At 55.8% G+C, this 12488-nt stretch overlaps 1 protein-coding gene across 1 annotated transcript in view; it reads left to right on the top strand.

Moving 5' to 3' along the window:
• The window catches only part of PHGDH (phosphoglycerate dehydrogenase), a 31546-nt gene extending 20795 nt beyond the window's left edge, over window positions 1-10751 (top strand). The window contains exons 6-12 of the mRNA XM_032302033.1: window positions 2119-2251; window positions 2903-3051; window positions 4249-4401; window positions 7224-7356; window positions 8298-8428; window positions 9330-9567; window positions 10450-10751. Coding sequence (XP_032157924.1) covers window positions 2119-2251; window positions 2903-3051; window positions 4249-4401; window positions 7224-7356; window positions 8298-8428; window positions 9330-9567; window positions 10450-10604 — 1092 coding nt within the window. The 3' untranslated portion in view covers window positions 10605-10751. The remainder of the gene's footprint in view (window positions 1-2118; window positions 2252-2902; window positions 3052-4248; window positions 4402-7223; window positions 7357-8297; window positions 8429-9329; window positions 9568-10449) is intronic.
• The last annotated feature ends 1737 nt before the right edge of the window (window positions 10752-12488 follow it).

Raw genomic sequence — 12488 nt, 5'->3', positions numbered from 1 at the left:
AGGGAGAAAAAAAAAATGAATTCCACCACACAGAGATGACCATGGTCAGAGTATCCTGCTTTCTGTGGGGTTGGTTTGTTCTTGTTCAATCCCCGGCCACCTCTGAACATTCTGGGATTCACCTGTAACTTTTTAGAGTTAAGGGAACTGCCTTTTCAAGGAACACTGAGTTGTTGAGTGTCGGAGCAGGGGATGACTCTGAAATCACTCAGCCAGCTCCTTTACTTTTCGGACTGGGGACTCAGGTCTGGGCCTCCTGGTTCAGTGTCCGTACCTTGGCGCCTGTAGTTCTGTCCAGGTCAGTTGGCTGTCTTGCCTTCTTGAGGAGAGTGATGCCTTTGAGATTGTAATGGCTCCCCCACCTCTGTCCCCGCAGTCAGTGTGGCTGACGTGGACCCAGCTGATGGAGAGAGCCCTGGGGGGAGCCTCCCCCGTAGGCCACACAGAAAGTGGATTAAGTGTTTGCCGTAACGAGAGGTCCAGATACTTCCTGGCTGGTTATGGATTCTTCCCAGCTGCTGGTGTGGACGTGGTCATCTCTAATGCCTTGCCCTTGTTGGGGAGATGTGTGACCGGCACCCAAGACGGTTGCTATCTACTGCACCCCTCTTTTCTCAGGTGGGGCTGGGAGCCTCCTGACCTCGCCCCACATTTGAGGGATGGGCACTCGGGGTGCAGGCTCTCGGGGCCAAACGGTGGTTCTTGTCCCCCCTTGACCATCTCCCAGCTTTGCGACCTTGGCTAAATCACTTCACCTCTCTGCCTTAGTTTCCTCAACTGTAAAACGGGGAAATCCTAGTGCCTAATCCATTGGGTCTGAGTTGAAAGCCCCTAACACACAGTAAATGCTAAAGGAATGTTTGCCATTAATAGCTACAACTACGTGACCTTTCTTCTGAGCTTTGGCTTCCCGACTTTCCTTTTTGCCCTCGCTTGTATCTGATGACCTTTGGCAAGTTTCATGAGGCTGATGGAGTTTGTACCCCCCAGAGTTCCCTGCCTGCCTCCCTTGCTCCCTCCCTTCTCCGCAGCCTTAGAGAGGTCCCTCCTCCCCTGCCAGCCCAGAATGAGCTTCCTTCTGGGTCCTTCCGCATCCATGGTGCCTTTATGCCTCGCTTTTCCCTCTTCTTAATGTGCTTGCTCCCTGTCCCTGCCAAACCTGCTTTATTGAAAAGATCTATCCTGGGACGCCTGGGTGGATCAGTGGGTTAAAGCCTCTGCCTTCAGCTCAGGTCATGATCCCAGGGTCCTGGGATCGAGCCTCACATCAGGCTGTCTGCTCAATGGGGAGTCTGCTTCCCTTCCTCTCTCTCTCTGCCTGCTTCTCTGCCTGCTTGTGATCTCTGTCTGTCAAATAAATAAATAAAACCTTTAAAAAAAAAAAAGAAAAAAGAAAAGATCTATCCTTAGTCCTTTAGACCTCCATGTGGCTAGTCCCCAAGTTAGGCCTTCCAAGACTGGATGCATTTGAATGAAGCCTTTTTAAAAGGAACGTCAAGAGGGGACCAGACTCTGCCTGCTGTTGTGTCAGTATGCCCCCTTCCCAGCGATCGGGCTTGGTCTCCTTGATAATCCTGCTCTGCTCCCCTGCTCCCTCCTGCTTCTTTCTCATTCTGTGAAAAAAGTCAGGGGCCTGCCTGCTTTTTGGCCCGAAGGGTCCTCAGGTGTGGCCAGCCTGTCCTTCCCCGTCTGGTCGTACCCTTTGAGCATGTCGCTGCTCCCCACGTGGCTGTCCTGCCTCTCCTGGGCTCCCTGCTTGCTAAGGGCTCCTGAGCTCCACCTTATCCAGCCACACACGTGTACACACGCACACACGCACATACATGTACACGCGCACACTTGCTCCTCATGTGTCTGTTTGTGGTTAAGAGCTTAGAGGTAAACAAACCTCCCTTCGCACTCCGGGCCTGCCCCTCCTAATGTGTGAGCCCAACTTTCCTCATCTCTAAAGCAGAATGGTAGCAGCCCTTACTGTGAGCTGTAAGCTGGAATTTGGAAAGGCTTAGCAGTAGTGCTTGGTAGATGCTCAAATAATAGCCACCGTTATTAATAATACCAGTACTGATCAGGGACAGCGACATTCACTTGTGTCTTAGTCTCTCTCTCGCTTCCGGCCAGACCGTAGGGTACGACCCCATCATTGCGCCGGAGGTCTCGGCCTCCTTTGGTGTCCAGCAGCTGCCCCTGGAGGAGATCTGGCCTCTCTGTGACTTTATCACTGTGCACACGCCTCTCCTGCCCTCCACCACAGGTAGGTGTGTCCCTGTTTGTGGGTTGGCCACAGAAACCACTGCCCAGGTAAGGGTGGGCCCTTCGTCTGCGCCTTCCGCACACCCTGGGGACTAGGTCCGTTGAGCACAGAAGGATGCTTTGCTGGCTTTACCTGCCCCACATGGAGGAAAGATGAGCTAGCTGGAAACACAGGAGCGGGTTGGATGTGCACGAACAGTGACCCCATGGTTTTTTCCTGGGGCCACTGCTTCCCTCCCTGGTTCCGGGCTCTACTCAAAGCACTCACAGCTCAGGGACATTTAGGATGTTTCTAAACAGAGTGGTCTAAATCCAGAACAGGGACTCTGGGGCGCCTGGGTGGCTCAGTAGGTTAAGCCGCTGCCTTCGGCTCAGGTCATGATCTCGGGGTCCTGGGATCGAGTCCCGCATCGGGCTCTCTGCTCATCAGGGAGCCTGTTTCCTCCTCTCTCTCTGCCTGCCTCTCTGTCTACTGTGATCTCTCTCTGTCAAATAAATAAATAAAATCTTTAAAAAAAAAAAAAAAAGAACAAGGACTCTGGCCCCAGCGCCGGCTGAGGAGGGAGAGGTGAGGCCAGAGAGGCCGTGGGCCTGTGGGGAAGGAGACGAGGTGAGGCACCCGGGCGGCAGGAGAGCTCTTCCTTCCTTCCAGGCCTGCTGAACGACAGCACCTTCGCCCAGTGCAAGAAGGGCGTGCGCGTGGTGAACTGTGCTCGGGGAGGGATCGTGGACGAGGGGGCCCTGCTCCGGGCCCTGCAGTCTGGTCAGTGTGCTGGTGCCGCGCTGGACGTCTTTACAGAGGTGAGTGCCTGTAGGAGGGAGAGGAGCGCTGAGCAGAGGGCCCAGGACCCAGAAGACCCCGTGTGCACAAAGGGCTCCGGCTTAAGGGCAGTAGCATCCATAGCAAACTGGAGAGGCAGCCATGTCGGCTTTCAGCAAAGCCAGATTTTAAATAGGACCCAGTCCCTGGTCTCAGGCTCCCTGGACTGCTGCCATGTGGGAATTCATGGAGGAGGTGAAGCAGATCTGTTCTGAGGTTGAGGATTTGGGGCAGGATTTAATGTGTTGATACAGGTCTTGAATGAAATGAATCCTGTTGCCAAGAAGACATCCTACCCAGTTTCCGTTGGCTTTTCCCGCCTTCCTCTCTTGTGGGGAGGAAAGGCAGCCTGAGGACAATGGCTAGAAGCGTTCTGCGTCCTGTGTGGACTGCTGTCCCTGCCTTTCTGTCGGAGCCAGAGATTCCGTCTTTGCTCACCTGTTTCCCTGCCTGCTCTTTTGCTTACACCAAAGGGAATGATGGACAGTGCACGTCCACTCGAATCCTCTTGGCCTCTCTTCAAAGTCCTGCCACCAGCATCACAGATCCAGGGGAAAGAGTTCCCTGGCTCAGCCCCTCCCTTGCTGTCCCTGGCCTTCCTGTGGCCCACGGTACTGTGTGGACAGCACTCTTAGGCCCAGGTGGCCAGAGGAGGGGCCCGAGTGACCCTCTCAAGGGCAGTACGTGGTGCCCAGTAAACAGAAGGGATGGAGAGGACACTGGAGGGCGGGCAGAGGTGCTCAGGGGGCCACCTGTCGTGGTGAGAGCCAGGTTGGGACAGCTGGGCAGAGGGCCTGTGAAGTCTGACACCGTGAGGAGGTGTAAGTGCTGGCAGGATTCACGGGTGAGGGGAGACTCGAGGGAAAAACCAGTAGCAGAAACAGTAGCTTCCACGGGCTGAGAACCTTCTGTTCTTACACATATCACAGTGTGCTCAAAGTGATACGAGATGAGTAGTATTAACCCATTTTATAGGTGGGGAAGTCAAGGCAGAGAGAGGTGCAATTTACCCAAGGGCACATAGGTATAAGTGGGGACCTGAGAGGCGAATCTCGTCCCTAGCTCTGTCCACGGGGCTGTGGAGGGACACTGACGAGGAAGCCAGTCGCTCAAACCCCGTGACGTCTCTGGCAAAACCAGAGACGGCAGCCAACGGAGAGGTGTCTCTTCCTGGGCAGGAGCCACCGCGGGACCGAGCCTTGGTGGACCACGAGAGCGTCATCAGCTGCCCCCACCTGGGCGCCAGCACCAAGGAGGCCCAGAGCCGCTGTGGGGAGGAGATCGCCATCCAGTTTGTGGACATGGTGAAGGGGAAATCTCTAGCAGGCGTGGTAAGTACCCCCAAGGGAGAATGGGGCCCTGAGGGCAGAGGGAGGAGCAGGGGAGGGGAGGGCGTTGGGTTTTGGCAAACGGTGACAACTCTGGGAAGCAGTGGTGTGCTGTCCGGATTCAGCCCTGGGAGCCAGAGATAAGCGCTCCTCTGGAGCCAGCCCTCTGTGGGTTGGCTAACGGTGGTGGGGGGTGGGGAGCAGCAGGGAGCGGCCTGGCCCTGCTATATTGTCGCTTTGCTGCCGAGATTGTGGCTTTTCCCAGGGTCCAGGCTTCAGAGAAAGGCTCCTTTGTTCTCCACATGCCTTGGGAGTGAAGGAGTGTGGCTTGGGTGACGCTGGATGCCGTGGAGCGGCGGGTGGAGGGCTGGCCTCTGGAGAAGCCTGTCAGGGCCCTCTCTCACCTCCTAGGCTTGAACGTTCCTTTTACAGTATCCATCCTATAACTCTGGGCAGGGCGAGTCCCAGCCCCCACAGTGAACCCTCCAGGCCCCGTTGCTGTCCTCAGATCATGGCCTAATGTCCTTACTTTTTGTCTTAGCTCACACTGCACCCTTCCTGGCATGTTTCTCCCCCAAGCTTAACCTGACCTATACTTCCAGGCCTGTCTCCTCCATTCAGTCTTTGGATGTTCCTTAAGCTCCAGAGGGTACCAGATGCTGTCCTAGCCCTTCGGGGACACAGATGAGTAAGGCAAGCATAGCTCTCCTTTAGGGGCTTGCCACCCCTTCACAAAGACTTGCTTGGTCTTCCCAGCCGCCTCCGCCCTTTTGCAATGAACCACATTCTCTCTTATTAAGATTTCCGGAGTTTGTGTCTTTAGATTCTGAATTCTCTGAGGTCAAAAAAAGCCCAGGAGGTAAGCTTCTCTGCAGCTGTGTGGCTCTCTGGGAGAGAGGCAGGGAATGAGGCGGGGGCGGGGCTGAGACTGGTGAGCGAGCTTCCTGGCTGACCCTCCGCTGGGGATTTTCATTGCTGAGGACAGAACCATAGCAGGAGAGACACAGCATGCTTTGTTCAATCTGCCAGCCCTGGTGTGATGGCCCAGCTCCCCAGGCCACCATGCCTTCTAAGGAGCCAGTAAGGGAGCCAGCTCCTCCCCTGAAGGACCCCTCAGGGCCAGCCTGGTGGCAGCTACAGGATGGTGGTCAATGACAATGACGACGATGATGCTTGGCCTGCCCATCTGTGTGCCTCTCCCCTCTCTGGTCCACGTCTCTTGGCTCCTCAGAGCATGGACACTCTTTCATTCCCTTTGCCCGTATCAGTTCTGAGCCACTCTCCCCAGGTGACGTGCTGAGACCAAGGCTGAGGCTTGGGTTGTGGCCAGTGCCAGCCAGTCAGGGCTGGGCCTTTCCCTCCAAGGCCCTTTGCCAGGCAGGCCTCTGCCCTCACTGTTGCAGCCCTTGGGAGTCACTGTGGTGGGTGGCATGTGAAGGGGATTGCTTGCCACCAGCTCCTCCAGATGGAACTAGACTGTTATCTGTCCTCTAGCAGAGGTAAAATCTTGCAGTCAAAGTCATTAAGCTTGGGCAGCTTTCAGTCTCTGGCCAAAGTGGCTGTTTGTCCTACAGTAGGCTTTTAGAAAGAAAGACATTTGTGTCCCATGGGAAATCTCTCATTCTGTGTGTCAGAACCTTAGACGCAGATGAACATAGGATCAAATGCACTCAAGGGCGCCTGACTCTTGCAGCCCTTCGGCTGGCTTTCCAGACCTGCCGTGAGCATCCTCAGTGCAGGTTCCCCGGGGGCTGTCTGGAGGTCATTTCCCTCCGCCTGCTGTAGCCTCAGCCCAGCCCCCTGGCACTCAGGCCTGCATCTCTGCTTCCAGCAGCTGGCCTGCCCTCATCCCACCTCCTGGTTCACTGGTGGTCTTTTCTGTGTCCTTCTGGAGAGGAGCAGGGGGAGACCCGCCGCGGGAGCCCTCAAGCAAGGCGGCTGGCCGCACAGAAGGGTCTGCTGGGAAGCCCTGCCCCCTTGACCGTTTTCAACATGGGCAGCCTGTTTGATTTGTATCAAACCCTGCGTTTCGAATTAAATCCTTCTTAGATCCTTAGGTTCTCTTTACACACTGACTCACAAAAGTGGCTAATGCTTAATTTGAAGCCAGACCATCATGAACCACAAAATGGAATTGCCGTTTTGACCTGCGACAAGCTGGCTTTGTTACCAAGCCCCTGGTGGGGATCCAACTGTCTGGAACCTAGAGTTAACAACTTTAGAAGGACATGTGGCTTTGGTCCCTGTCGGCTGCCCAGCATGCCTCCTGGTGGACTTCCCGTGGGCCAGTGTTTGAAGAGTGATAGGGTCGTTGAGGTTATGTGAATCCAGCTTTATAAATTGTGCTATTTGGCCAAAGTGATTAATGACACTGTAAACACATACTCTCTTTTTTTAGTTGACATATAAATAAAAAGGAAGGCATCTTGGAGAGACCTAGCGTAGGTCCCATTAGTCCGCGACTCAATATCCCTCTTATGTCAGAGACCCACCTTCGTATTGTGCTGTCCAGACCTTTCCCAGCACAGGAAAAACCAGTCTTCTGTGGAGGGCATGAAGTAGGCACAGTTCAGTGGGTGAGAGAAATGCCTTTTTCCTGCTTCTGGCAATCTGGAATGGTCTTAGCCTTTTGTGTTCTTTCCTTGCTCTGCAGCTCTCTCAAGCTAAAGGCACAAGTCATTGTCTTGTCGGTGCCTGATGGACGTTGTCTCCACAGTCCCCAACCCCAGGCACCCGAAACCAGGGTGGCCCTGTGCCTTCTGCTCTCCAGGTGGAGCTGTGCCAGCCTCTTCCTGACCTCAGTTCTGTTCCCCTTTTCTGTGCAGGTGAATGCCCAGGCCCTCACGAGTGCCTTTTCTCCACATACCAAGCCTTGGATTGGTCTGGCAGAAGCTCTGGGGACCCTGATGCGAGCTTGGGCTGGATCCCCCAAAGGGACCATCCAGGTGGTAACACAGGGTGAGTTGGGGATGCTGCAGAGGGAGGGGAAGAGGGTTGTGTCTGCCGCAGGTCACCGTGAGGGGCTGGCAAGTGACTTGACCCTGGTCCTTGTGATTCCTCGTCCCACATTCTGTCTATATGTGGTTCACTTGCTACCCAGTGGGGACACAGGGAAGGTACAGAAAATCACTGGGAAATATGTGATTTTCATAAATCACATTTAAATAGTGTTTTAAGATAGACATGTGCTGGGTGCAAAAAGAAACTTCCACGAGAGACAGTTTTCATGGGAGAGGCAGCTGGTGGGTGGAGGGAGTCCCAGATAAGCGATGAGACCTTTGGTGCTGGGTCTGACCCTGTTGCTTACCTGCCACGTGACTTCCCCTTCTCTGACTTGGGGCTCTTCGTGTCTAAAGTGAGAGTTGGGATGGCTGTGCTAGACCGACCGTGGGACAGTTCGTACTCTGTGAGGTAGTGAGGCGGGTCCTTGGGCAGGTGGGTGGTCCTCGGGGGCCTCTGCTCAGCTGGCGAGCGGGAGTGAGGACAGGGCCCTAAATGTCTGACCTGAGGGTTTGGGTGGGCTCCCACCACTTTCACAGTGGTTCCAGCCTGTGCAGATGTAGTTGAGAAACTGGGGAAGGCTCTAGTTCCCGAAACCCTGTGGAGGCTTGTCCTCCCTGTGGTCCGAAGGGCATCTGAGCTCGGGGATGGTGAGACCCTGGGCATTGCCAGTGACAGGACAAGTCAGAGCTGGGGGATCCCCAGAAGAAACAAGGCAGGGAATGGGGCACAATCACTGTCTGTCTGCCTTCCAGAGGGAAGCAGGACAGCCTCGGCTAGTTGGGCTTGGCGCCCCCAAGGCAGTCAGGAGTCCGTGACCCGAAGCTAGGTGATGGTGATCTGCCGGCTCCAGCGTTGCTTAACCAACAGTGACCTCACGGTAGTTTCTCTGTCCCCAGGAACATCCCTGAAGAATGCTGGCAACTGCCTAAGCCCCGCGGTCATTGTCGGCCTCCTGAAAGACACTGCCGATCAGGCGGATGTGAACTTGGTGAACGCCAAGCTGCTGGTGAAAGAGGCCGGCCTCAATGTGCGTGTCCCCCTGCCCCCTTGCCTCTCCTGTTGGCGCTGTCCTTCTCTCCCTGCCTTTTCAGAGCAGGCTTCCAGCCCTGCTTGTGGACCGGGAGCCCTGGGCGCAGCTCCTGCTGTTGACGTGGTCCGCCTGGGCCGGGCAGCTCGGATTTCTCCATCTGCCAAGCGGATGCATGGCCTTGCTCTGAGCCTTGCTAGAGTGAACTGAATGCTCGTGGAAGTGCTTTGTGCACAAGTGCCCTGCGCGTGCGAGGCGGTGGCAGCAGAGGCCCTTTATGGCTGGGGAGCGTGAGGAGCCGTGCTGTCTCTGGTGGGAAGCTGGGGGGTGGCCCAGCGGGCGGTGCCTGACCCCATGAAGGGCTCTGTTTCCCGCCGCCCCCAGGCCCCTGATCAGCTTGCCGCCTCGGAAGCCAGCAGTGTGTCCTCTTAGCCTCTGCTGCCCTCACACTGACCTTCGGTGTCTTCCCCTCTGGTTCCCTTTTGAGATCGCAGTCTGCATCCCTCAGCTTGTGGGAGCCGGCAGGAACTGTGGGCAGCAGAGCCCTCATGTCTCCCCTCTTTTGTTCCCCCCTCCACCAGGCCACTGACTCTGTTCAGGAAGCAGTAGCTGGAGGGGCCCGGCTGCGTCGGCCTCTCGGACAGGCCTGCCTCCTTTCCACCTCCTTCCCAGCTCCCAGCCCTCACCTGTACCTGGCAGATACCTCCTGGCCTTCCCTTGAGGGAGGCCGTGCACTGTCCCAGGAAGCTAATGCTCAGGACCACCAGGCTTGGCCCATTTGCCCTCTTCTCCGGCCCTGAATTGATGAGCACGTTGGCCTGGCCGCAGCCCTACCAATCAGCTGCTGGGTGGATGCAGAGGGTGGGGAGGACTGACCGTGGCTCCTTTCCTTCTCCGGCAGGTAACCACCTCCCACAACCCTGCGGGGCCAGTGGAGCAGGGCTCTGGGGAAGGCCTCTTGACCGTGGCCCTGGCAGGTGCCCCCTACCAGGCTGTGGGCTTGGTCCAGGGCACCACGCCCGTGCTGCAGGCGCTCAATGGAGCCGTCTTCAGACCGGAAGTGCCTCTCCGCAGGGGCCTGCCCCTGCTCCTGTTCCGGGCCCAGCCGTCTAACCCTGTGATGCTACCCACCATGATCGGTGAGGAGGGCTCTGTGGGGCTTGCCTGCGTCCCTGAAGAGGGGGCGAGTGTGCGTGCATGTTGTGCGTTTGTGGGTGTGTGTGACAGAAGGGGTTCTCTCCTGGGATTGGACTCCATGGGCCTTGGCCTCCTTTAGCTCCGTCTCTCGGTATTTCTGCAGCATACAGAAGGTCTGTCAAGCCAGTTTCCAGAATCATCTAGGAAGGGGATACAGAGTTCAGAGGTAGCAGAGCCACGTGGCAGGGTAGAACCCCAGAGCCCCTGTTAACCATCCTGCTCACCGTCGTGAAGCTCACCGTGCAGACCTGCCTGCAGGGCTGTGTCCCAGGAACTCTTAGCCTTTGAGTGCAGGTTTCCTTCTTCCGATCGCAGGCCCTGGGGGCCAGCCTGCCTGCCGCGTCAGGGCGTCCGCGGACATCGTGGACCTGCCCCAGGACCCTGACTCTGGGGCCCTGGGCATTTTGGAGTACTTCCAGGTGTGGAAGAATGTGTCCACAGACCTCAAAAGGCCTAATTTCACCGTCCTGGCCAGTTGACCAGAGGAACCTTGCCCTGCTTTGCTCCTTTGCTCTTGGTCTGGATGAAACTGACGACTGGCCAGTCAGGAGATTGCTCTAACTCTAAGCAGTTTGTGGCTGGATCATTCCTTCGCTGCTGACCTGATGGTCAGGGTGCTCCTACAGAGTCTCTGAATAGTGAAAGAAGCTGGTCAGGTGCCCTCTTGTTCCATCTCTTCGCTCTCTGATTCTGAGACCATCACTCGCCACCCCTCACTGCAACTTTGCTCACAGGGGTCCAAGGCTTCCGGCCCCGCTCCCAGCCTCTTGCTTCTCCTTCCCCTGTGCCCTCTGCCAACCAGCGGTTTTCCTCTCTACTTCCAGGCCTCCTGGCAGAGGCAGGCGTGCAGCTGCTGTCCTACCAGACCTCGGTGGTGTCAGATGGGGAGACTTGGCACGTCATGGGCATCTCCTCCCTGCTGCCCAGCCTGGAAACGTGGAAGCAGCACGTGACTGAGGCTTTCCAGTTCCACTTCTAAGCTTTGGGGAGCTTTTCTGAAGAAACCTGCCCACTGTGATCAACAGAGGAGATCCACGTTCCTGAGGCTGACAGCTGCTTACTCTGCAGACCTTGGCTGACCTTCATAATGCAGCAATAACCACCTAATAAAGAGCCTGCCCCAAAAGTCTCTGCGTCTCTCTGTTATTACCCTGCAGATCCACCAGAGGGCAGCCGTGGGCTGTTGCAGCAGGTTCCAGGGCAGGAGGGTTGGGGATGTGGAGGGAGATAGGGGTGGGTAAAGAACACGCCTAGGTGTGTGCTCAGAAGAGGGATCTCTCTCTTGCCTGTCTCAGGTTGTTCAGAGGCATCTTTATGGGAGCATAACTCAGTATCTCCGATTCCTGTGGTGTTTCGGATCCCTTCCTTCTGGGGGTATACACGCACGGTAATAAATGTATCAGCAAAGAGGCACAGCCCTTCATGCCAGACACTGGGCTGGGTTATTTGTCCCAGAGGAGGGTTAAAGCCCAGACCATTCCCAGTGACGTCTCCGTCCGCTGGGAGGGACCGCACACAGAGGCCCCTGGGTGTGGTGGGGTGTGTGTGAACTCTGTTGAGTCCAGGGGAGTGATTTGAGCAGAGGATGGTGTCTGAGATGTTGGGAAGGTTTCATAAGAGAGAGAAAGTGCATGAGAATATTTGCCTATCTCACAAAGCCAGCTCAGTATAGATTGGACAGTATATGACTTGACATTAAAAAAAATGTGATTTTTCTGAAACACGGCAGAATGGCACGCCTGAACCGAAGGGCGTCAGCTTTTAAGGGTCTCCCCTCCATTAGTAGGGGATGATCCATCCCCACCTTGGGCTGAATGGCATCTGTTTTGAGGCTCCCGACTGGACGGAGAAGTTTGGACTAAGGCAGCTGATGGGCATGGCGGGTGCAAACCCACCACTTTGGCCTCTTTGTGCTGCGATTGAGCAAAAGGTCCACGAGAACCACCAGGAATCAGCGGCTGCACCGTGTCTGCAGTGCCTTGGAGAAACGGGTGTGTTCTGGCCTAGCTGTAGCAGACCTGGAAGGGGCAGGGGGTGGCCTTCAAAGAATATTTAATTCTAAACCTTTGTTTCCTCATCTGTAAGAGGGATGGGTGCCTCAGAGCTCCAGTGACAAAGGGATTAAAACGTTTCATCCCTTTGGGGGTGGACAGCAGGTCTCCCTCAGTCTGTCATTGAGTCCCTCGCACTAAGGAGACCTTCCCTTGAGGCCACTGGTCCTATAAAATTTGAGTTCAATATTCAGTCTCTTGGCCTCATTCTCTGAAATTCCTGGACACACCATACTTGGGGCTCAGAGGTGGTCAGAGCCAGTTCTGGGGGCTCAAATTACTTGAGCATCTCCAAACAGCCTCCTAGCCTTGGGTGGCACAGGCAGGCCCGGGACGGTTTCCTTGCATCCCTCCCGTGCTGTGGCTGGCTGTCCACATAAGTCGGAGATCAAAAAGGGCAAGATTCTCACAATCCAGCTGGTGCCCCACAGAGGGGGCTATTTCCTTGGTGTTGCTCTGTGGCCTCTGGCATTGCCTCCGTACCTCACTTTAGAGTGCCATGTCATTCCATGTACCTCGGCTAGGAAGCAGAGCTGTGACAGAAGTGGTGGGCTGGCCCTTCTTCACGTCCGGTTTAGTAGGACATGTGATACACTCTCTTTCGCGGCTCAGTGCCTTTAGCTGGTGATCCCTTCATCCTCTTCCCAGCCCCCAGTCAGCCAGGCAGGGCGATTTCTTGCCCCTGCAGGGAGGGTGGTTTTTTTTTTTGTTTTTTTTTTTTAACACTTTATTTATTTGAGAGAGAGAGAGAGAGCGAGCACGAGTGGAGTGAGGGGCCGAGGGAGAAGCAGACTCCCCGCTGAACAAGACCC

Source organism: Mustela erminea, chromosome 10 (assembly GCF_009829155.1).
Source record: "Mustela erminea isolate mMusErm1 chromosome 10, mMusErm1.Pri, whole genome shotgun sequence".
Taxonomy (NCBI): domain Eukaryota; kingdom Metazoa; phylum Chordata; class Mammalia; order Carnivora; family Mustelidae; genus Mustela; species Mustela erminea.
The sequence above is the reverse complement of the archived record's forward strand: the minus strand, read 5'-3'. Positions and strand labels throughout refer to the sequence as shown.